The following is a 23,400-nucleotide window of genomic DNA, read 5'->3' on the forward strand; positions in this document are numbered from 1 at the left end:
TAGGCCTAGATATCCTTTAAAAAGGTACACAGCTATCCTTATCTTACGATGAAATAATTGTTAACCCACTATTATTAGGCAAATTTAATTAAATTTAAAAAAACAAAAACCCAGAAGGGTTATTTTTGCATCCTATAATAGCCTATTAGCAGGCAAATTTTAAGGCTGTAATCAATATATTTGACTAAATGCGTTCAAATAGCAAAAAAGCGTTTTGCTTTTCGTAGACGTCGTCAGGGTAGCGCCATGTTTGATTTTTCGCGATCAAACCAACCCTCGGACGTCAGACCGTACATCTATTAGCCTACTCTCAACCTCGTTTGTATTAAAATAATAAATGTGTAGTGTTATTTGTTTTCTCATATATCTTATGTAGGCTATTTTAAATTAGGCTATTTAGTCATGGCCTGATGTTCTAATGAGCAAATGCACATTGACCAACTAAGTCCTACCCAAGAAATGTTTGTTACAAACATATGAACATGCTTTTTCATATAATAATTGAATAAAGAAGTTGTTTTATTTACACTATAAAGTCAGATGTTGCCAGTGTTCACTTGGGCTGGAATGAAAACCCTTGAGATTCTCCCAGGTGGCTGTTAAATGCTCTGGGAACCTCCTGACATCACTACAGGGGGCTGACCTGTGCTTATCTTAGTGGCTAGGCAGGTATTGTCCAAACATGTCAAACAGTCAGGGAACCAGTGAACCTAACATCCGCACAACCAGCAAAAAGAGCCAGGCTCTTCTCCATGTTAAGTGCTGGTGTAGTGTAATAGGGGGGCACCACAGGGCAAACGTCTCAATCTGTCAATCAGCCAGGCTTTATGCTCTTATTTGTCACTAGAAACACCCACCAATCAGTGTCTCATTACATGCAACAGTGAAAGTTGTGAGGTGAGTGACCTTATCCATGAGGGGGAAAAGTCAGTTGTGGGCCAGAAAGTTAAAGGAACGTTTTAATGTATTATTTCATCTATGTGGATTAAAAAGGCTTGTCTACCAGCTATTCTAATATCATGTGTGAATGAGGCACGTGACAGAACAGCAATCCAGTAATTTCAGAGAATTGCTGACTGACGAATGACATGCAACAATATTTAACTACCCTGGGAAAATATATCGACAGGCCAAGGTGAAACACCCAGACAACTTGAAAACGTGTCTGAACAACAACACAAAATACTCACGCCTGTTTTTATCTTGAGTCATTGCGCCCCCTAGGGACAAAGTCTGTGTATTAACATCTTAGCCCTTGACATGCAGTTGGGATGTTTGAAGTTCATAAAATGTATTAATGTGGAGAATATAAGGTAACCAAATCTGATATTCATTCTAGAAGAAGAAAAAAAAAAAAAAGGAAACACATGCCATCTCCCACAACCAACTTTCTAACCAAACGTTGTCATTTATTTTAGTAATCTGTGTGGTTTAAATATTTTCATCTGGAAGAAATGTGCAGAACTTCAAATACAATCCCTTTGATGTAGCTTTTATTGCTTGTTTTTTACAGGAAACACCAAAGGCACTGATTTGGAAGTAAAAATACAGTATATATGACAGAACATGTTGCATGAATCACAATAGTTTAAAGAAAATGGTGGAGAGAGATATGGGTACAAAGGCAACCCATTTACCACTAATGTTTTTAAAATGGCAAATCAATCACTGCAAAAAGGAGGCCATCAGACACAGTGCCTAAAATGCTTTTAAAGTATGAAATCATTTCAAGAAGTTCACTGTCAAATGTTTCTGTTCAGAATGTTTCAGATTATTCTTTTAAAGTTGGCTTTGCAAAAATAGCATAACAGAAAACGGCTATTCTCTTCTTGTAATACATGTGTACTGGTTGTATGAGCAAACATTGGGTTTGCCCGAGCTAAAACGACTGGATTTTACCCAATAGGACACCAGTACTTTACCTACTACTGAAAAACAGGACTTAAAACAAAGATACTCCGGCAAGGTGTGCAAAGGAAAAAGCATACGGGTAAACACCAAAAGCCCATTATCTCTCTAACAAAATGGCTAGAGATAAAAGTGCAAGTGCATCTGAAAAGATACCAAATATTCATGCTACATGTACAAGTGCTTGGGCTCCAATAATGTCTTAAGGCAAGAAGATAACCGTTTTTTTTTTGCTCACAATACCTGCTTGACTGCTGTTTCCAGTTATGTAAATAATAATAATAATAAAAAAAATAGGCAAAAACTACTACACTGTGTAAAAAAAAAAAAAAAAAAAAAAAAAAAAACCTTTAAACATGAATAACTACTGCATATATCCACAGTCATTTCAAATAATAAATGCAACCAAATAAAATCCTGATAAACAATGTCTCTTCAAATAAAATGTACAAAAATATTTGTTTTGCCAGTTAAAAATGATAAATGCAGTGAGTAAGTCCATTTCAGCACTGCATGTTCACAGCACTCCATAATAAACTGGCATTTAAAAAAATAAAAAAGCGCTGCTAAGGCACCTCGTCCAGGCAGGGTGAGGATACAGTGACGAGGGTTAATGTTGCAGTCAGCTGGGAGACACCTCAGTGGGTATGACTGAAGGAAGGTGGAAGGAGGAGCACGAGTCTCTGCGGTGCAGGAGCTTAAAGAGCAGCTCTTCTTTCTCCTGGCTGAGCTTCTGGTTCTGCAGAGAACGCTTCTCTAGCGCCTCCTGCAGCTCATTCTGCTCCTTGGACAGTCGTCTGAAAGAGGACCACAAGGTTTATGGAGTCTATACATCACACGTGTTGAGTTTTCCATAGACAATGATTTTTTTATACTGAACAAACTTTATATTCTATCCCCTACCCCTAAACCTACCCATCACAGAAAACTTTATGCATTTTTACATAAAAAAAAATAAAAAATCACTTGGTATGATTTATAGGCTGTTTTCCTCATGGGGAGCAAAAGACATTTCCCCACAACGTGGAGTATACCTAGACCACACATGAACTCATAATTGGCCAATCATGTGATTGTGAATAGCAAGGGAAATATACATAAAAGCATCTAAAACGCCAGGTGGCGCCACATACAAACATTTGAGCTAACAAGAATAAAATGAGACCAGGAAAGCACGAGAGAAAACTAAGAGACAGCAATTTTATCATATTTGGAGAATAAGAGACTAGAGAGTTCGTTCCGTCTGTATGGAGTCTTCATAAAGTCCTTTTAAACTTGCTGAGATAATGCATAACATTTTTGTGCAACTTATTAGCAAACAGAATTGCTAAAATTCCTGTCATTGGCTGGAAAAACAAATAGTCCTGCCCCAAACATTGTTGGGCTGGACAACGAGAATAATAATGCTTTGATAGCAGCACTACAGAAGCAGTGTGTTTTTAATAGGATAAACTTAAAATGCATGACATATTTACAGTAAAACTTGTCAAACTTTTTCCACGTTGAAAGAAGCACAAACTTTGTGTCAATATTTTAATGTGTCCCTATTATGCTATTTTAAAAGTTGCTAATTTAGTTTTGGAGTTCTCCTACAATAGGTTTACATGCATCCAAGGTAAAAAAATAAAAACACAAATTCTCAAAATACACATTGCAGCATCACCTCTTTTCTCACATTTTCTGAAACGGTTCAATAAAGGACTCAGTCTCTCTAAACCCCTCCTTTCTGAGAGCCGAACAAAACTTGTAGACCTCAGCTAAAATACAGCGTTTGGGTCAAAGTAGACATTGTTCGCGGACAGCCAATGTAGACCATAGGCTGGCATTATGCAAATTTATTAAAAACCTACGTAGACATGTTACAGAAGTAAGACCGGAATTACTGACGACAGGTAATATTCGAAAAAGCATAACGGGACACTTTAAAATACTGTCTATAATAATAGTTTGCAAAGAAAACATACTGTATGAGGCTCTGGTAGTTTTCTATCCGGACCCTGTAGTCCTCATTCTGCTGGAGAACATGCAGGAGCTGATCCTCCAATGAGAGATTCTTCTCTACCTGACAATCAGTACAAAACAAGCAGCAGAAAGTTAGTAAAGCGTGCATTAAATGTTTTGGCCTCAGTTGGAAACTTCTGCATTTCTATTTGCAAACAAATAGGTCAATTTGCCACATTCAAATAGACAACATGAATACACAAATTATGTGCACCTGCTCTCACTTTTGTACATAATTTCTCTTACTCAGAGAGAGAGAGAGAGAGAGAGAGTATAAAGCTTTAACGAGGTGGATGTAACCAATTGTTTTAGATACTGTAGGGGATCAAATGTAAAAATGAAAGAATCTGCTATTGAAAACTGCATATTAATCTGGTCTAAATTGGTCTGTCTATAGATAGAGATAGAGATAGTTTATTGATCCCGAAGGAAATTAAGGTTACAGCCTTGCCCTCTAATTAGATGTCAATCAAAGTTACCAGTGTTTCCATCTGCAGCAGCTTGTTCCCCTGGTCCTGCAACCGCTCAAGCTTCATTTCAATGACAAATAACAGGCTCTCCTGCTCCTGCTCCCAGAATTCACCAGGGCTGCCATGAGTCTGGGATGAAAAGACAGATGCAGCTGAATACTACAGCTATCTGAAGCATGCTTTGACAATAGATCTCCATTCTCATAACAAACCTCAATATTTCTCTGGAGGTCTCTCTTGAGTGTGGACTCCTCCGCTCTGCGCTTTAACTCGTTGAACAGCTTCAGCTCTGATGTCAGCCCTTGAATCTGATCCTGAGTTCATGGAAAGTTCAGACCAATCATTTCAAAGTCAAGTCTGGCATGACTGGCTTGACGTGGGAAGTATATTAGATCAGTTCTCAATCAAATGAAGTAAGGCAAATTAGAGAAGTGATGTTACAAATAGACGTGCTTTACCTTCAAAGCGTTCTCAGCTGCTGCATGCGACTCATTTAAAACGCTCTTCTCTTCATTGTGTAATCGCTGTAGCTCTGCAAAGCAAATCAATGAATATTGCTATAATTACCTAGATGCGTTTGACAAAGTGACTTGGTACTTCACATTTGTGTCCATACATGACATCTGTTGTTAGTATTACATGTGCTGCCATGCTCTGACCTTCAGTTGCGCTCTGATGCCGTTCTAAGGTGCTCCTCATCTGTTTTTCATGGAGATCATTTAGATCAGCGGTTATCTCAGTCTTTACCTGTTAACACAAGACATCATGCATATTTACTATCTAATGCAATTTAAGCAGCAAAGGCTTTTTTCATGGCAAATAGCAGAAAACTTAAATAAATAAAGAATTATATACAATAACAATATTTCCCGATCACCCTGTCTGGGTTTATTCTGCGATAACAACCGGCTGGATGTACATTATCCCTTACTTAATAACCTTTACCAAATTTGGTTAAAAAAAATGTATTGACCAAAATCTGAATCACACATACATTACCAGTCAAACATTTGAACAAACTTGACTGGTTTCTCATGAAAATTGTATTACCTTGTAAAAAAAAAAAAAAAAAATGAAGAAAAGAATTAATTATTAAAAATGCCACAGTAAAAAATTATTTACAAAACTAAATGGATAGTGAAGGAAAAGTAGTAAACAAGCAAACATGTGAACTCTTTCGGTTTAGAAAAGCATCCCAGGATGTACCTTATTAAAAATGTTTAGATAACGGCCAGAGTTAGCAGAGTTATACATTTAGAATTATTTCACGTTGTATAATAAAAAAACAAAACATTTAACTATTGTATATATAATCTACACGTTACGATCACATTGATAAAATATTTTATTAGCTTAGCTATTTAAACCTCTAAAGAAACTAAGCTAAATCTGACAAAACCTTCTTCGGACATCACCTTTCATGTAGTGTTTAAATCGCTGTTTGTGAATGTAAAAGGTCTGCAAAGTTTCAAAGATCTAAAGGCAGATAAATGGAGTCTCAATGAAGCTATTGTCTCCCAAAACAAAAGAACTGATTCTGAACTGCCTAAAATGAGTCATCATTAATTCCAGTCTTGCTTCCTGCACAAACCTATGTAGTTGTAAGAAATTAGCATCATGCCAGCCTATGGTCTTCATTGACGGCCCATGAACAACGTCTACATTGACCCTATTTTCTACGGTCTTTCCCATCGCGGTTGCAACCTCTCTCCAGGCATTTTCGAGTGTAATTGCGATGAACTGTCTTATAAATGCGGATGTATACGTATAAGCTCGCATAATTTTTCCCCTTCGCCCGCCATTGTATTCAAACCTTCTTCTGTAAACATAATATACTTGAATTAATGTACAATACTTGCAATGTCACCCCCACCGACAACGCATAGTATTGCGTGCATCGGCGCGTCGTGTATCAAAAATTAGGACGACACATTTGGCTACGCATCGACACAATGGCGGCCGAAGCGTAGCGATGCGTAGCCTTGCGGACGCGTATGCGTACCGATGCGTTGACTATGTAACAGCACTAAAACCCAATGTCATCATTATGGTTCGCATCATTCTGCATCAAGTGTTGAGGAAGCCTCCAGAGCTGAAATTCAAATATGACAATTCTTTTCGGATGCACTGTAAGTGATAGACCAATCACAACAGACTGGGCCATCTGACCAATCAGAGCAGGAGGGGAAGGAGGGGTTTAGACAGACCGAATCTTTTATCAAACTGTTTCAGACACTGAGAAATGAGGTGATGTTGCAATGTATATTATGAGAAAATTAAAGTGTTTTTTGCCCTTGGATGCATGTAAACTTATTGTAGGAGACCTCCAACACAAAATTAGGAACCTTTAAAATAGCATAATAGGGGCACTTTAAATTCTAAAAATGCAGAGAGTTTTCTCTTAGGGTATGGGTTTGATTATAGTATACATACATTTTTTTTTTTTTTAAATCATTGTAATGTCCCCATTTAAATAGCTGCGCATGTGTGTATGCGTGTTTAACTCAACTAGTTTAAAAGTGATATATAATTTTATATAATAAATAAGTCTACAAATAAATTCTTGGTGAAAGGTAAAGAAAAACCATGCCATCTTCTGTTTTCCCCTGTTAAAACAAGTAGTGTTCTACAGTGTTTAAACATACAAGCCAGTCCTCTTTTCCGGGGCGATGAATAACATCCCTCCCTGCAAACAGGTTTAGCTTTGTTGGTCAGAGTTAGCACAAGGACAGATGTACCACAGCACACATTCCCAAACCCTGTACAGACAATCAGAACAACAGCGCACAGAAACGGCATTGATCCCAATTATGCTGTAATGGAAAAGCATGTCTTGTTTATTGCTGCTGACAGCTCCATAATGTATAAGCTGCTGACATAATCTGGGATCAGAATACTCGTCTTTCTTGAATGGCTACATGAAGCTGCATGAACTTGCTACGAGAGTTCCATTCACAAGACAAAAAGAAAAGGCTTTCAATACCAAGAGCTTTTATTTGCACCATACCTTTTCTGTAATGCTGTGGACTAAAGTGCAAATGTCTCCAGGACGGGCCTTGAGGAGCTGCTCTCTCTCTTGGTCTCCTGAAGCAGTCAAAACTGCATGTAGTATCTTTAGCTGCCACTCATAAGTCTCCAACTGATTCTCCAAACCAGAGCGTTGCTCCTCAGAAGAGTGTGTAACTAGGGGAGAACAAGCGAACACTACATTGTTTGCTCACCGGTACATCAGAAACAATATACCCATGAACTCAAGCCAGGATCGCCCACGGCCAGGAACACAAGAATATTAACAGGTCCCTGCAACCTAACATCAGCACTACCAAAGCCTGGCTCTGCCAAGATCAACACACTTCACAATGGGATCATGGGACATTCAAAAGGCTCTGAAAAGCACGCATTAATAGATAATAACCGTAGCACATGCATCATGCACATGTTCACATGAATGGGAGAGAAAGCACTTACCACTTGCATCTTGAAGTTTGATGTCCTTTATGTGCTTCTCACCTTCTTGTGCTTTATTTTTTTTCTAAATGAAAAGAGAGAGAGAAAAAAAAAGTTTGATTTATTGCATTTAAGCCAACGGCAGCAGACACAGGATTAATCATTCAAAAACTATCTGACAAGCTGGATCAACATGTGCAACTCTTTCACAGGTGTCTTATGAATTGATATTTGTTGCATTCCAACAAGTCTTCCATTACCGGTGAGATATGCACTCAAGATTGCACAAGCATGACATCATCGACAAATCACTCGCAGTAGTACAGCTCACTTTGAAAACTTGACTTGTATTTCTCAATAGGTAGGACAACTGAAATCTTACTTTTCATTTGTAAATAATAAACATTTTAACAAATTTATACAAGGCCACTGCTTATTCTATATAGATCATATTAATAAGAACAAACTACTCAAATCCCACACATTTATAACCATTCAAAAGGTTTTGGGTGGGTACAATTTTTTATTTAATTCGTCTCTTATGCTTTATTTGAAAATAATTTAAAATAAATAAATATAAACTTTAAATACAGTAAAACCAGTAACATCGCGGAATATTATTAGCCTACAATTTGAATATATTTTAAAATATAATTTATTCCTGTGACGCAAAGCTGAATTTTCAGCATCATTACTCCTACTTTTTAGTGTCACATGATCCTTCAGAGATCATTCTCATATGCTTCTCAGTGCTCAAGAAACATTTCTTATTATTATAAATGTTGAAAACAGTTGCTTGGATGCTTAATATCCATCATAAACAGCATTTATTCGAAATAGAAAGCTTTATCATTATAAAATGTCTTTGTCACTTTTAAACAATTTAATGCATACTTGGCTTGCTGAATCATTTATTTCTTATATCTCTTACGGACCCTAGACTTTTGAATGGTAGAATCCAAAGTGGAAACTAAGCTAAAGTAGAAGACAACACAATATAACTTCTCAAAAAGATGGCTTTCATTTAGCTGAAAACTTTAACACGCTTATTGTTTGGTTTATTAGCATGCTCTCACATTTCACAAGCTCCAAACACTTCTCTGTTCCAATAATTCAAATCACAGAAGTATTGGGGAAAAAAAGCTTATAGTTCGGATATAAATACACTGATGTCTAAAGGCAGCGATTAAAAAGCTTAAAAATAAATTATAATAAATCAATTACATCGTTATGCCAGTAGGTGGCAACAAATGGCTGTTAAAAATGTATTTGTCATCAAATCATTATTTCAAAAGATTCATTCAAAGTCTTTATGAGTGAGTCATTGAATCATTCACTCAAACTAATTAAAATTAAATATTTTTTTTTAAAAATAGGCTGCAGTAATTAACACTTCATCAGAACCTCTAGTAAATCACATGTTTTTTTTTTTTGTTTAGTTATCTTTTTAGAATTATGATCTGTTTAAAAAAAAAAAAAAAAAAAATCATGATTCTCAATTCATCCAGAATGGTGCAGCTCTACATCCCAGTGTGAATGTTTGAAGATGGCTGGTACTGTTCACAGGTGATTTAATGTTTTGAAGATTGCACGCCAAATGTCTGCCGAGAGATATAGCCTACACACACACAGCCTCAAAACACTCACAAGCGTCTCTCCAGAGAGCAAAATCTCCTGACTTCAGATTAGAGAAGCGTTTCTCAACACTGTTTCTGGAGCTTTTCACACAAAACAAATTTTAAAACACGAATAAGATTTGAGAGCGGCGACGAAGACTATCAGTGACTTCAATTTCTCTCTTAACTCGTACAAAGCAAGTCACATAACTTCAGTATGACTTGGAACTATTTTGATTATGATTCCGGGGGCTTGATTGCCCCTGGTCACCTTTCTCTTTCGTCACATTGAAAAGAGCAGCTAAACTTCATCTTTTTGTGCTGCGTATAATAAAAACATACTATTCGTCTAAGCCGACACCCTCGATCAAGAACGACAAATAAGAGTCAAATCATCCTGGTTAATCACTACTGAGATTCTCTCTGCCATGTGAGACCGTTTAAATGAGAATTCAGAAATAAAAGGCAAGAAAAGAAACGGCTTCCATTTCATAATTCAGTAATCCACACAACAGCGCTGTTATGCATTCGCTGGCTCTCTGTGGCAGGGAACCAAATGTTCTGGAACTTTAATGAACCCTTGGCTTTATTACACTTCACCGTCATGTGGTTATGTGCTTTTGATGCAGCAACTCCAATAAAGGCTGTAATAGTGAGTGTAAAGCTTTCTGTGTTTAGTCTTCAGAGACTTTTCACACTTCTCCAGTTGTCCATGTCAAGTATACTGACACATGGCTATGTGATTAACAGGACCAAAGGAACTCTGTCTGTTTATAGGTCACATTAAAACTTGCAGTGGGAAATTTGGGACCCTGTGTCTGTCACATTCGAGCCCAGTGAATCTAAATCCTTCAGCAATCTGGGCTAATGAAAGCTTGACCCTGTTGCTATCAAAGCCAGATTTCCCCTGAATGTTTAAAGGCCCCAGGAATTTCATTTTTAAAGCGTGAATGAGGCGCTAGAGGTACTTCTATTATAAATGGACTAATGAAATGAAACTATTCCTTCTTCTTTTTTTTTGCATGCATTAACATTAAAAATGCAATTAATTAAAAAAAATTGACTATGCCTTTTCCTTTTCTATGACAGACATGTTTTCAAAATGTCCCATTAAAATGCTTAAACTCTTGAAAAATATATAGTTTGGAATAAAATAAATAAATAAAAAAAAGTAACTTTTAAAACATATTTCTTTTGAAAATATAAAAACCGTTTAGAAAATATTGACTAAGCTGTGTACCCAAGTATATTTATCAACACCATTAAATCAATAATATTTGCAGGTAATGGTAAATGTTTAAAATACAAATTCGTACATCTTGATTTGTTATTGACCGAAATGCGGAACAATTTAAAACTGAGCAAAGTGATAACACTTAAATGTAGGATAACACACCTTAAATTGGTCATAACGGATGTCAGCGGCACATCTTAAACAACAGTGCTGAACCCGTCATCTGTGTCTAATTAAAGCTTTCACAAGTCGACAAACTAACATGAGAGCTTTCGCATCGACTAACGGATTAGAGAGGAAGTAACAAGTGATTTGAGAGAACAAAACAAGACTGGCTCCCATGATACAAATACATTTACACGTGGTGTATTTGCAACATCTCTAACATTGCTGCGGGTCTCATTGTAAACTGGCATTTTTTATGAAAATACTAAAACAACCTAACTTACCCTTTTCCGGGGGACCTGACCACAATTTTTGCTGTTGTGACAACCCATAGCTGCTACTCCGCTGTCTCGTCGCTATATTCTACCGCGTCTTCGCTAGTAAGTTTTTGTCTGCATGCAGCAGTTCAAATATGAGCTCAGCCTCATTGATCCGCTCGAATAGGTTGAGGCTGGGACAGAGGGGCGGGAACTGCAGGGTCAGGGCTGCGTTCCAAAAACGCAGCTACATTTAACATGAACAACTTTACGCCGAGACTAGCGGGAAATTGGTGAATCCGTGCACGTCAACTGATGTCACCGCAGCTTCCTCGAAGTGCAAATCATGGCTTTTTTTTTCTTTTTTTTTAAGGAAAAAGAATATGCCTATCTTAAAGTCACTATGAAATCAAATATATATATATATAAATTATAAATAACTTATCAGTATATATTAATTCTTTTTAAAATTCATGTAAACTTCCCCTCTCTCTTCTCTGATGGCGCGAGGGCGTGACATGACATCACGGCAATAACAAACCACAACCATCCAACCAAGTCCCGCCCACTCCGATATCGACTTCACAATAGGGAAGAAATGACATTTTTTTATTGCAGGAAAACACACAATAAGGCAATACAAAAATCAAATAAAATTCCTAAAGAACAGAGCACAACTCTACACTGTAATATATATATATATATATATATATATATATATATATATATATATGATCAATAAGTTATGGCAACATATGTTTTTACATTGCTTTAACCCATCAAAAGAAGTTAAGCAATTTTCAACTTTTTGTTTTTTTATGTTATACAAGATTCAACTCATTTTTAAGTCAGTTTAATGTGATTTAAGTTAAATGACTTAAATATCCCAGTTGACTGTACTTAAACATTTAAGGCAGCAACTTTTTTTCACAGTGTATAGAAAATAAACATTTCTTCAATAAACCAAGTAGTCTTCTTCCACTTTTCAATTTGAACATTCTTAAAGATTAAATCCAAAAATTATTTTTGAAAAACAAAACAATGGCTTTGTTTTAAGGCACTTACATTTATGAATATAAAATTTCCCCAAAATGAAAATGATTCGGTAAAAAATTTAACGTGAGGGAAGAAATGATTATCGCTCTTTCTGTTTCTGTTTTGTTCAATATAATAATTCCCTGATAAAGTTCAATTAAATCTAATAATGTTGTTTAATTAAATAAATATTAACAATATCCCTGTGTTGCATCATAATTTTGAGGGTTAATTGCTAGCTATATGCCTTACCGACAGATAAACAGATAGATAGTTACTGTTTGGCAGTCTGGCCAGCTAGAAGAAACCTTGAAATTAACAAATTTATTGGACATTTCCTTCTCTAAGCATAATATTGGTCATCTGTCTCCAAATTAAAATGAGTTCTGACAGTAAAATGGTTGTATTTTGCAGTAGGTTTAACTGAGGAGTAAAAATGTGAGGCTCACGTGCTCAACAGAGAGAATTTTAAGTTGTACTGTATTTGGCCATATTGTCACCCTGCTGCTTTAGAGGAATTGTTTAGAGAAACTGTCAAAACAGCAGTGATCCATAGTCAGTGGTGAGGTATGTGGATGCACATGCTGAATGTAAACATAACAAGGTTTATACTGGCTGCCAGTTGAGATTTCATCACCAGTGTCATTTTAACAAATGAGTTCAACTTTAAGTTTAAATTTAAAAAGAGAGCCAAATGGGTATTTAAACCTTTCTACCAATCCGTCACTGCCTTTCATAACATAAAACATTGTTAAATGTTCATTGGACAAAATATAAACCAGCTGAGCTGATCACATTCACTGCTCTATATATGGTGTATACAGTAAAGTGTCAGAGATGCATCTATTTTTGGCCTCTTGTTTGGTATATATTAAGCTCTAATACGATACGTCGACTTTGGATCATCTGGGTAATTTGAGACTTTCCTTTTTGTCGAAACTCTGTCTATTTATAGGAAGGTCTCTAATCTGTCATAAAAACGATAGAGCAGTTGTTGCTGAGAAGTGACAAACTTTCCATTGACAGGCAGCTGCAGGGTCTCGGCAGCTCAGTGGTGACAGTAATAAAGCGAGTCGTCTCTACACAGGAATATAAACACAGCAATCGCATAAAACAGTATGTTTGGATTTAACATAGGATTTGCCAAAGTTAACAGGCTTATCACACATATGAGGTCAGGGTTTTAAGGGAGAACAATAAACCAAGCCTATTTCCTTTACATTCATCATGACACACCTCTCATGCTTGGCATGAAATCTGAATGGTTTTGAAACCATGTTTGATGTATTTTGTGACAAAGCGGATTACCTTAAAACAAGTCGTTGGATATTTCAGAGCATGAAGTTCATTGTTCGTTTTTTAATAATGTTTTTCTGCATGGTAAACACATGTAGCGTGCCAGCCAGGAGCATGTGCCGCAAAGCTTTATGAACGTGCTTTGTGCCACAAAGCTCTTTAAAAAAAAACAGACGCAGCCTCTCAGTCAGCCAGGAGATAACATTCTTTCCGTTGCTCCCCCTCCGACCCCAGGCATGGTGTAAGCCTCAAGGCCTCGGAAAACCTCAGTGTTTTCAGAGGGCGAGATAAAACTCAGAAGTCCTACTGAGAGTTAAGCATCTGAGAGAACTATTAAGTTAGGTTTAATTAAAAACCTTAAAACAACACACTATTCCGATCACATACTTCTGAGAGTTCTGAATTTCATAGATACATTTGTATAGAGTGCAATTTAATAATCTTAACATTTCACATGTCAGGATTTTTTTTTTTTTTTTACAAGTGATGGTACATCTGGGTTAAGTGATCATTAAAAATGAAGAACATGGCTAGTCTTGCTCACAGTGGAAATCTGCTTTGGTTGGTATTCCACCTGGACATCTGGATTGAGGGCTCTTGAAAGACAGGCTGGAAAATCAGGAATGCAAACAATGTTTACAGGAGGAGAACAAACATGGGCGATTTTTGACCGTATGAACATATCCTGGTGAGACATGTATATATCAGCATTATGAAATGTCAAATTGTGTTTTGCTTTTCATTGCCATTCCTAAAGGCTGGAATACACAACACAGCTTTAGCCCCGATTTGCAGTTTAGTCAGTTACCAAAAAAAAGCTGGGCATCCTGTATACTTGCCGACTTTGTAAATGGTTACAGAGGAAAACTGGCCATCTTGCACTAAACGACTGATGATCTCACACTGCCAGACGTTCAAGTTGTTCTGAACAACAAACTCAAACAGAAACATGCGCCTCACTGCTAGGAGACATGACAAATGAACACAATGTTGTTTAATCAGCTTAAAATATATCAGAAATTCATACAGGTTTGGAACAACTTGATGGTGAGAAAATGACAGAATTTTCATTTTTAGGTGAACTATCCCTTTAAGTCGGAGTCAGTCTGCAGATTTGCATAGTGTATGATGGGCACAGACTCTGGATTTAGCAGTCAAAGGATATCCTGTGCATTTCCTAGCAATGAAGTACATTTTTCTTGATATTTTTGCATCCGGACCAACTTGAAAGTCTGGTAGTGTGTGATGCCTACAGGGTTTTAAAATCAGATTTGAAAAGTCACGTAATGTATTCCAATCTCAATATGCATGACTGACTGTGCACTCTGCTCCATAAAACAGAAGCATACAGGAACCAGAGGCGATCAAGCTAAAAAAGGATTAAAAAAAAGTACCACTGCAGCTTTCAGATCTCATTAGAGTTATATTTAAACTTTTGGTTACACATGTGAGAATGACATTTTGCATCACTAACATGACTGTGCAAATGAGATTTGAGAGCTACAGCACAGGGGGAAGATTATCAGACTTAAAAAATAATAATAAAAAAATTAACTACCATAGCATCACATACTCACTGGGAAAATATAATACATAACTAATAACAACGGTTACTGATTTGAATGTTTATTAAGTTTATAATGTTTATTTATGTTTATTAAATCCTTTTTAAAGGTAAATTATGTAATTTTTTTTATGTTAAAATATATTCTCTTAACCAAGTTTATTGTTTGTTTACAACTATTAGAATGCCATTCATGGGTTTATTTTCCCCAAACATGTAACCATTGATCCTCACAGACACCATCAAAACATTGAGAGCGGTCGATCAGATTTGTCAATCTCTTTCCAGGTCAACCTATGGCGAGAGTCTGGGGGCGTGGCTACTGTGGTGGGCGGAGCCAGAGGGTGTTTAGCCAAGTGCTGCTCATTTAAAGAGATAGTTCACCAAATGGTTTCACTTTATTTTGATGGTCCCTTTAACACATTCTGTTGTCTAGAAGTAACATTGCACCTACATGTCTACTAACTCTCATTAGAGTGTTGGTAGAGTATTAGTAGACTGGTAGGGTTAGGGTTAGAATAAGTTGACATAGTTGCAAAGTTACTTATAGTCAGTAGAGTGTCTGTTGGAGGACCATCACAATAAAGAGTTATCAGATATTAAGCAGACAGTACACTAATACTCTAATGACAGTTAGTTGACATGTAGTTGCAAAGTTACTTATAGTCAACAGAGTGTTCAAAAGGGACCATCAAAATAAAGTGTTACCCACCAAATAAATGAAAAGTAGCCCATGATGTACTCACCTTCAAGTCATCCTAGGTGTATATGACATTCTTCTTTCAGACGAATATAATCAGAGTTATATTAAAAAATCTCCTGGTTCTTCCAAGCTTTAAAATGGCAGTGAATGGCTGTTTCTGTTCTGAAGTCCATAAAAGTGTATCTATCCATCATGGACATGGAGGGGGGGTTAATAAAGGCCTTCTGAAGCGGAGCAATACGTTTGTTTGAGAAAAATATCCATATTTAAAACTTTACAAATTGTAATCTCTAACTTCCGCTAACTGTCGTATGTGTGTTCACGAGAGACTGGCGATCCAGCGTATGACGTAGGGCCCTCCGGTAAGAATATGCTAGTTCTCGCGAGACCCAAGTTTGTTGACATCGAAGGACATCCATGTGAAGAATTGAATAGTTTGAACTCTGTCGGAGGATTTCGAGATAATCAAAGAGGAGACCTTTTCCTTTAAACGCCCTCTTTTTAGACTTCTGATTCGCGACTGTGATCGTCACAATAACTTACACTACGCCTGCGTCCTACGCTGGATCGCCAGTCTCTCGTGAACGTGCATATGACATTTAGCGGAAGTTAGTGGTTACAGTTCGTAAAGTTTTAAATATGGATATTTTTCTTACACAAACGCTTCGCTTCAGAAGGCCTTTATTAACCCCCCGTAGCCGTGTGGAGCACTTTTATGATGGATAGATACACTTTTATGGACTTCAAAACAGAAACATCCATTCACTGCCATTATAAAGCATTTTTATAATATAACTCCGATTGTATTCGTGTGAAAGAAGAATGTCATATACACCTAGGATGACTTGAGGGTGAGTAAATCATGGGCTAATTAAAATTTTTGGGTGAACTATCCCTTTAAGTGCCAAATGACTTCCAGCTCCACAAAGGGGGAGCTGGATGTCAAACTCCCCTCATTGGCTCTGCAATGAGCAGGCTCTCTATTTAGCCAGTGTGGGACTATGAGTGAAGCGTTACGTGGGAAAAGACATTCAGCTTCGGGTACAGGAGTGCAAGGCAAAAATCGCTGTATTTAGACCTTCAAGGATCAAATGAATCCTGAATACGTCAAAGTGAAAATAATACCATACACCATGAGACACACTCGAGACACTCACGAGACACACACAGTTCAAATAGAGAAATGTACCAGTTTATAACACAGCCTCAAACAGTTGTGGTGCATCATGCACCCCCAGAGCAAATAAGTTGGGTGTGTTTATTAAAAGTGAGATGCTCGTTTTCACTCTACACAGTCGCTTACTCGTGACACATAGCAGCAACTGTAAGAGCTTTTTGTGAGTTGGCATCAATTCTTACATTTACAAACATTTAAAGTAAATTGATCTGACAAGCAGTCATCAATTAAAACAAGTTCATGAGATGTAGATTGCTTGTTAAAGTGTATGTTCTTGATGACTGAAGATTGTAATCTTAATTTACTGTAAGTATTGTAGATTAATTTAACTACCTTGAACATTTGTCTCTTTTGTCACTTTCCCAAAAGCCAGGATCCGAGCAGAGTGCTGTGGGACAGCTATTACTACATTTCATTGTGTTGGTAGTGTAGTGCTGATGCCACTGAGAAGTTGACTTTAAGGCATCCCAGTTCTTTTTCAGTGTTTCCTAAAATTATCTGCAATCTGAAATAAGTCAGTCTGTCAGAGAGTAAAAAATTTGGGATGTAGATACCAGACGTAGGCCAAATGTAGTCACCCTAAAACAGAGAGACATGTTAACTTGAAAAACAGATAAAACAATACATAAAAGTTTGCTGCATGTGAAACTAGATGTTCAGTGAATCAGTCAACACTCACAGCTTTGAACGGGCAGTCAATACTGAGTCCTGTGAGTCCCCTAAAGCGCTGCACCAAGCGTTCACAGGCATCAGGGTAATAACAACTTCCTAGGTCATCAACACAAGGTATTTTTACCCATGCACCAGCAACTTCTCTTTCCAGAGTCAAGTTCGCCTGAAACAGATAAAATGACATCATCCAAATGATCTTATGAAGATAAGGCATGGTGTTCAGCTGCTGAAATGTGGTCATACAGGTTTACCGTCTAAATGATGGTCTTAAAGTACAAAAGTCTCAGACATAAAAACATTTGTGACACCAAGAGTTTGTTAATAATGGGAATGGATGGGATACTAACTCAATTCAGAGGTTTATCATTTATCATGATTTATCATTATATTTCACTAAAATAAAACTTAAATATTGACGAAAATTCTATGAAATATTATTTATATGTTATAAATAGATCAGACGTCATACGACAATATTTCAACTTACAGGTAGAGCAGAGTGCAGCATTATTGATATATTGGCCGATGCTAATACATATCCTGGTGAAGGAATTGGGTTTGGATACACATGTAGCGTCTTCACATATATGGGGTCATCTGGCTTTCCACAGTTGTCCCAGGAAAATTTCTTAAACTGATCAGTAACACAAAGTAGCACATGACAATACAAAGACAACTAAAGTAGTATCGAAACGGTCTGATTTCAGTCTCAGGTTCTTACCTTCTTAAATGCAAAGCTTTTCCTGCTATGCCATTGGCTCGAAACTTCCAGCAAAAAACTGTTGGAAACGAATAACGCGATAAACACGGAAATGCAGCTTTTCAGTTCAACGGTTTAGTCTCACCTTGAATTTTTGGTTAATTATCTAAGAGGTATTTCCTACAAGTTGAAGATATGATACTCTGACACTGACACAGATTATAAAGTGTGTCATGCGATTGTTATGTTACTGAAATATGTTTTTCCGTGAAACTTTATGCATTTATAAAAATAAAAAAACAATTATACAGCGACATCTACAGGCTGATTCACACCATGACAACCCTTTAAAAAACCTCAACAATAAAGATTATAACTGTAACCATGACAGTAAAAAAACCTATACACCTTCCACTCTAACTCATTATCAAACATGTTTGTTTTGTTTATGAAAAATGATGTGCAGACAACAAAAAACTAAAGTTTAAAGTATTTAAAAAAAGTTAAAATGTAAAGCATTACAAACGCAATGAGAAAATGTTAAACAACTACTAAAAACTTGTTTGAATGTTTATTAAGAAAAAAAAAATCCCTTTTAAACAAAACTGGTTCAGCTTTGATTTGACACTGAACTAGAACCAAAAGAACAGCAAAAATCATGATAGGAATACAATCAGTAGTTAAAACATTCATGTTAATTACAGTAATAAAACCTGTGCAGTTTATGATCTAAAGATTTTCAGTACTCATGAGTCTCAGCTGTCAAACTTTGTCCAGTGGTTTGTGAAACAGTCTGATGTAGGGACATTTACAGTTTCTACCAATCATTTAAAAAACAATTGAATGAGACTTCTAATTAGTAAAAAACAAATGTGCTCCCATTCTAAAAAGTTATGAAAGTGAAACTTAAGTAAAAGTTCTATTATAGATGAATCACATACTACCTTTAATCAGGAAAGGTTTTCTCTTATTACCCAAAACCAGTGTCATAGGACAGTAAATGATCAGTAAAAGTTACATTGAGGAATGCAAGGAGAAGCTGATTTTGAGGCATCCCAGTTCCTTCTCAGAGCTTCCTAAAACACCCTGTACTTTGTAATTGCCATTAGTCAGCCAGCCAGGCAGTTCAACTTCTGGTATGTTGATATCTGACGTCGGCAAAGAATAATCACCCTGAAAAAAAAAAGAGAGATATGAACTTTGTTATGCCTCTAAAAAACGCATGATGAACTTTTGTGTTCTTGCATGTTCAATAAAATCTTGTGAATCAGGAGACTCTCACAGCTTTGAACGGGCAGTGGCAGGGCAGGCCATATGTATGCAGAGGCTCGGGACAGTCCTGTCCTGGGGGGATGAGCTGATTGAGCAGGTCACAGATATCAGGATAATGACAACTTCCTATTTCATCCAGACATGGTATTTTCACCCACAAACCAGCTACTTCTTTTTCCAACGTCACATTCACCTGAAACAGAGTAAACGGAGTTATTAATGGGATAGTTCATTAATTACTCCCCCTCATGTTGCAATACTTTCTTTCAACTTCGGAAAACAAATGAAGATTTTTTTTTATGAAATCTGAGTGTTTTCTTACCCTCCATTGACAGTCTGTAAAGGTGGTAAAGACATCATAAAAGTAATCCATGTGACTCCAAAGTAATCCAATTTACTACTTTATTTACTAAATATTAATCTCCATGTGGGTTCACGCAACAATGTTTGCTCTCGCATCAACACGCATACATCGTGTTGCTCTTGTGAACGTGTCGGAGATAAATATTTTGTAAATAAAGTGGTAAATTATGTTGTTGTTGTTTTTTTGCACAAAGCACTCACGTCACCTTACTACCTTTCTGAAAGTAATAGTTGCGTAGGCTGTCAATGGTGGGACAGAAAGCTCTCAGATTTCATCAAAATGATCTTTATTCGTGTTCCGAAGATGAACAAATGTCTTAGGTTTGGGACGACATGAAGGTAAGTGACAGAATTTTCATTCTTGGGTGAACTAGCCCTTTAAAACGATACCTTATGAAGACACAAACTATCATGGAGGCTTACAGCCTCTTGTGATAGTCACAAGACACCCAACAGAGGTTCCAGACATAACAATGTATTTCACTAAGCAGTCCATTAAGGCATAAACTAGGTCACAAGAATGGCCAGAAAACTCTGAACTGAATTCAGAGGTTCATGGTGCAGGGTAAAGATAGAGCCTTCTACACCTCGTTTTTGTATTTTTTAACGACTTTGTAGTATTTGAAGCATAATAAACATGACAATCTCATTAAGAAATCAGGAATTATGAAAATGAAGCAAAGATGTACATTTTTAGCCTTCATGTAACTTCTTCAGCAAGTCATCTGTAACGCAGGTATTATAAAAAATGCAGGAAAAAGATATTTATAGTTTTTTCCTATGCACACTAGCTTAAAAACAAATCAGTGTATGATAATAGGTAATAAGTGGGTGTTTCCAACCTTAAAAAAAAAAATAAAAAAATATTAACAAGAATTTGGGTCAACTTGTTGTATAAACAATACATGTAATAATAGGCAGTGAAATAAGTGTCATAGGGACATTGTCTTTAATACATGTAATGTTTAAAAATATATATAATAATGTCAATCACAAAACAATGTATGTACTATGTAGAGTTCCTCTTTCCACTAACAAATGTGATGATGTTACCTTTTTTAACCAAGAAGTGGAAGTTGTTGCATTTCTGAAAATCCTACAGAAAGTCTCTACATAATGCTTTTAGAGATATTCACTGCAAACATGCAATTCTGGGTCTCAAGATAAATATCAAAATGGATTTAGTCTTTCTATAATCATATGTCCATAGCATACCGAGAGAGGAGATACCAGCTCTACTGATGTTGTGCCTGATGCATCTGCTGTTAACTGTCCTGGAATGGGAATGGGATCTGGAGATATATGGAGACTCTTCAATTGTGCAGGATCTTGTTTACCGCAGTTTTGCCAAGAAAACCCCCACACCTGTTCAATAATAAAAATGAGCACATGACAAATGAAAGAAAACAGAAATTATACAGTCATCAGTATAGTGTGGCCCTGATTACAATATTTCACAATCTTACCGTGGTTAATTTAGAGATTTTCCTGCTGTGCAAGTGGCTCGAGCCTTCCAGCAACAAACCGTTTGCAGCGAAAAGAACGATAAACACGGAAACGGAGCTTTTCATTTTGCACGGTATAAAGTCAAAACCACGAAGTATAACTTTGGATTTTGTTTAACAAGAGAGCTTTACAAACCCCACAAGCGACCATGCCCGGAAACAGGTAACACGACGTAGCTTAAAAGCACCTGATAGAACAACAATATAAAGTGCGTTGAAGACCAATAAAAGCTTCACTTGAGGAACTATCAGTGTGTGTCGAGTGTGTTGTGGTATTTAAATGTTTTGCAATGATGATTCTTTCCGCATTTCATCCTGCGAAATAGAGTGTTACTGCGACCTCTAAAGGCAGGAGGAATAACAGCAGTCCGTTAGCAAACATGATTAGCAGAGATTTAAACAAAACGACAACAACTTATTGTAACTTTCAAAGAAAAGGACATTTTTACACAAGTGCATTTTTGGCACTTACAGCTTTTGACGTATAAAAATTGCCATGCAAACATTTTTGTCCACACTGACAGATATTTATGAAAACATTAAGTAGCCTAATCTTCATCCTGAAAGCACCTTTACCCTTTTTTTTTTTTTTTTTTTTTTACTTACATTTTTATTAATTCTCGACAGAGCAGTTACATGCATCAGCAATAATTATCATATATGTTACTAGTGTACAGTCTTGAAAAGAAAAAATAATATATTTCAGCATTACATTTTGCATTTCCATGTGGTTTCAGCATCACCATACAACCCTAAGAAAAAGATTCACTTTTGGTGGCAGAGCCGGGACCCATAAACCAGAACCCTAACTTGTTGGACCTTTACATGAATAAAACTTCTGCTGGACCCCATCGTAGACTAAAAACAGATTTCTGAAGTCGTAATGAGTATGTTATCTTTTCCATTTGATACAGTTCCCGTACTTTTTGAACCCAAACGTTGTAGAAGGGAGGCTCTACTTGCATCCACTTAATTGTGATGCATTTCAAGGCTGCTGTGAACAGAACATTTAAAGGTCCCGTTCTTCGTGATCCCATGTTTCAAACTTTAGTTAGTGTGTAATGTTGCTGTTAGAGCATAAATAATATCTGTAAAATTATAAAGCTCAAAGTTCAATGCCAAGCGAGATATTTTATTTAACAGAAGTCGCCTACATCGAACGGCCCGTTTGGACTACAGCCCTCATACAAGTATACTTCCTTCTTTACTGACGTCAGTAGGACAGTTTTTTGACTAACCTCCGCCCACAGGAATGCTCCCTCAACTCTACCGAAATTCGTTTATGTACTTGCACACTTCTTATAACTTAGATCAGTATATGTTTGATCATCATTCAGACAGCAGACTTGTAGGCTATTAATAAATAATGGATACATACAAGCAGATGACAAATACGTTATAATAACCGTAATTAAACTACTAAACTATACCTGTTTCATCTCTATACAGCACTCTGACTCTGTAGGCATTATTGTCCGACTCGAAATGAACACCGTTACTGAGTTTCTGATATTATCATCATTCCGTGAGATGAAATTGTCCTGAGAGACTGAGCGCGAGCTCATGAAGCTCCGCCCCCTGGGTCGTCCAGCAGCAGCTTATTTGCATTTAAAGGGCACACACTAAAACAGCGCGTTTTTCTGTGCCCCAAAAAATGACAATTTAAACATGCTGTAAAAAATGATCTGTTGGGTATTTTGAGCTGAAACTTCACATACACACTCTGGGGACATCAGAGACTTATTTTACATCTTGTGAAAAGGGGCATAATACGGGACCTTTAAGAGATATGATTTAGCACGTCCTTGCACACTAGCTGGCATAATACAGAGTAATGCAACTGTTGCATCCTTCGGAATGACCACCTTTACCCTTTTCACCCGCTATGAGCTCAACAAGGCCATACTTCTGGTGAGTTTATATAATACAATTATTTTGTGTTAGGCCTGACAAAGCATAATTTTAAAGGGATAGTTTACCCAAAAATGAAATTTCTGTCATTAATAACAAACCCT

General features: G+C 36.7%; 3 protein-coding genes across 3 annotated transcripts; all 3 read right to left on the bottom strand.

Annotated features, from left to right (window-relative positions):
• Positions 1 to 1,471: 1,471 nt before the first annotated feature.
• Positions 1,472 to 11,432, bottom strand: ccdc69 (coiled-coil domain containing 69). Its single transcript, XM_084132803.1, has 9 exons — positions 11,126 to 11,432; positions 7,848 to 7,911; positions 7,387 to 7,562; positions 5,039 to 5,126; positions 4,838 to 4,911; positions 4,592 to 4,693; positions 4,389 to 4,508; positions 3,873 to 3,970; positions 1,472 to 2,705 (listed from the first exon to the last, which is right to left on the bottom strand). The coding sequence occupies exons 1-9, from the start codon at positions 11,171 to 11,173 to the stop codon at positions 2,531 to 2,533; spliced, it is 945 nt and encodes a 314-aa protein (XP_083988929.1). The 5' UTR covers positions 11,174 to 11,432; the 3' UTR covers positions 1,472 to 2,530.
• A 5,436-nt stretch (positions 11,433 to 16,868) lies between these two features.
• Positions 16,869 to 18,562, bottom strand: LOC311095354 (ganglioside GM2 activator-like; the record flags this gene model as incomplete). Its single annotated transcript, XM_084133846.1, has 5 exons — positions 16,869 to 17,452; positions 17,553 to 17,708; positions 18,033 to 18,221; positions 18,267 to 18,324; positions 18,555 to 18,562. The coding sequence occupies 5 exons, from the start codon at positions 18,560 to 18,562 to the stop codon at positions 17,279 to 17,281; spliced, it is 585 nt and encodes a 194-aa protein (XP_083989972.1). The 3' UTR covers positions 16,869 to 17,278.
• Positions 18,563 to 18,800: 238 nt separating this feature from the next.
• Positions 18,801 to 21,702, bottom strand: LOC311094686 (ganglioside GM2 activator-like). Its single transcript, XM_084132804.1, has 4 exons — positions 21,347 to 21,702; positions 21,096 to 21,245; positions 19,528 to 19,710; positions 18,801 to 19,418 (listed from the first exon to the last, which is right to left on the bottom strand). Exons 1-4 carry the CDS (start codon positions 21,449 to 21,451, stop codon positions 19,260 to 19,262), a joined length of 597 nt encoding a protein of 198 aa, XP_083988930.1. The 5' UTR covers positions 21,452 to 21,702; the 3' UTR covers positions 18,801 to 19,259.
• Positions 21,703 to 23,400: the final 1,698 nt, after the last annotated feature.

This window comes from Abramis brama, assembly GCF_963993115.1.
Source record: "Abramis brama genome assembly, chromosome: 13".
Classification (NCBI taxonomy): Eukaryota; Metazoa; Chordata; class Actinopteri; order Cypriniformes; family Leuciscidae; genus Abramis; species Abramis brama.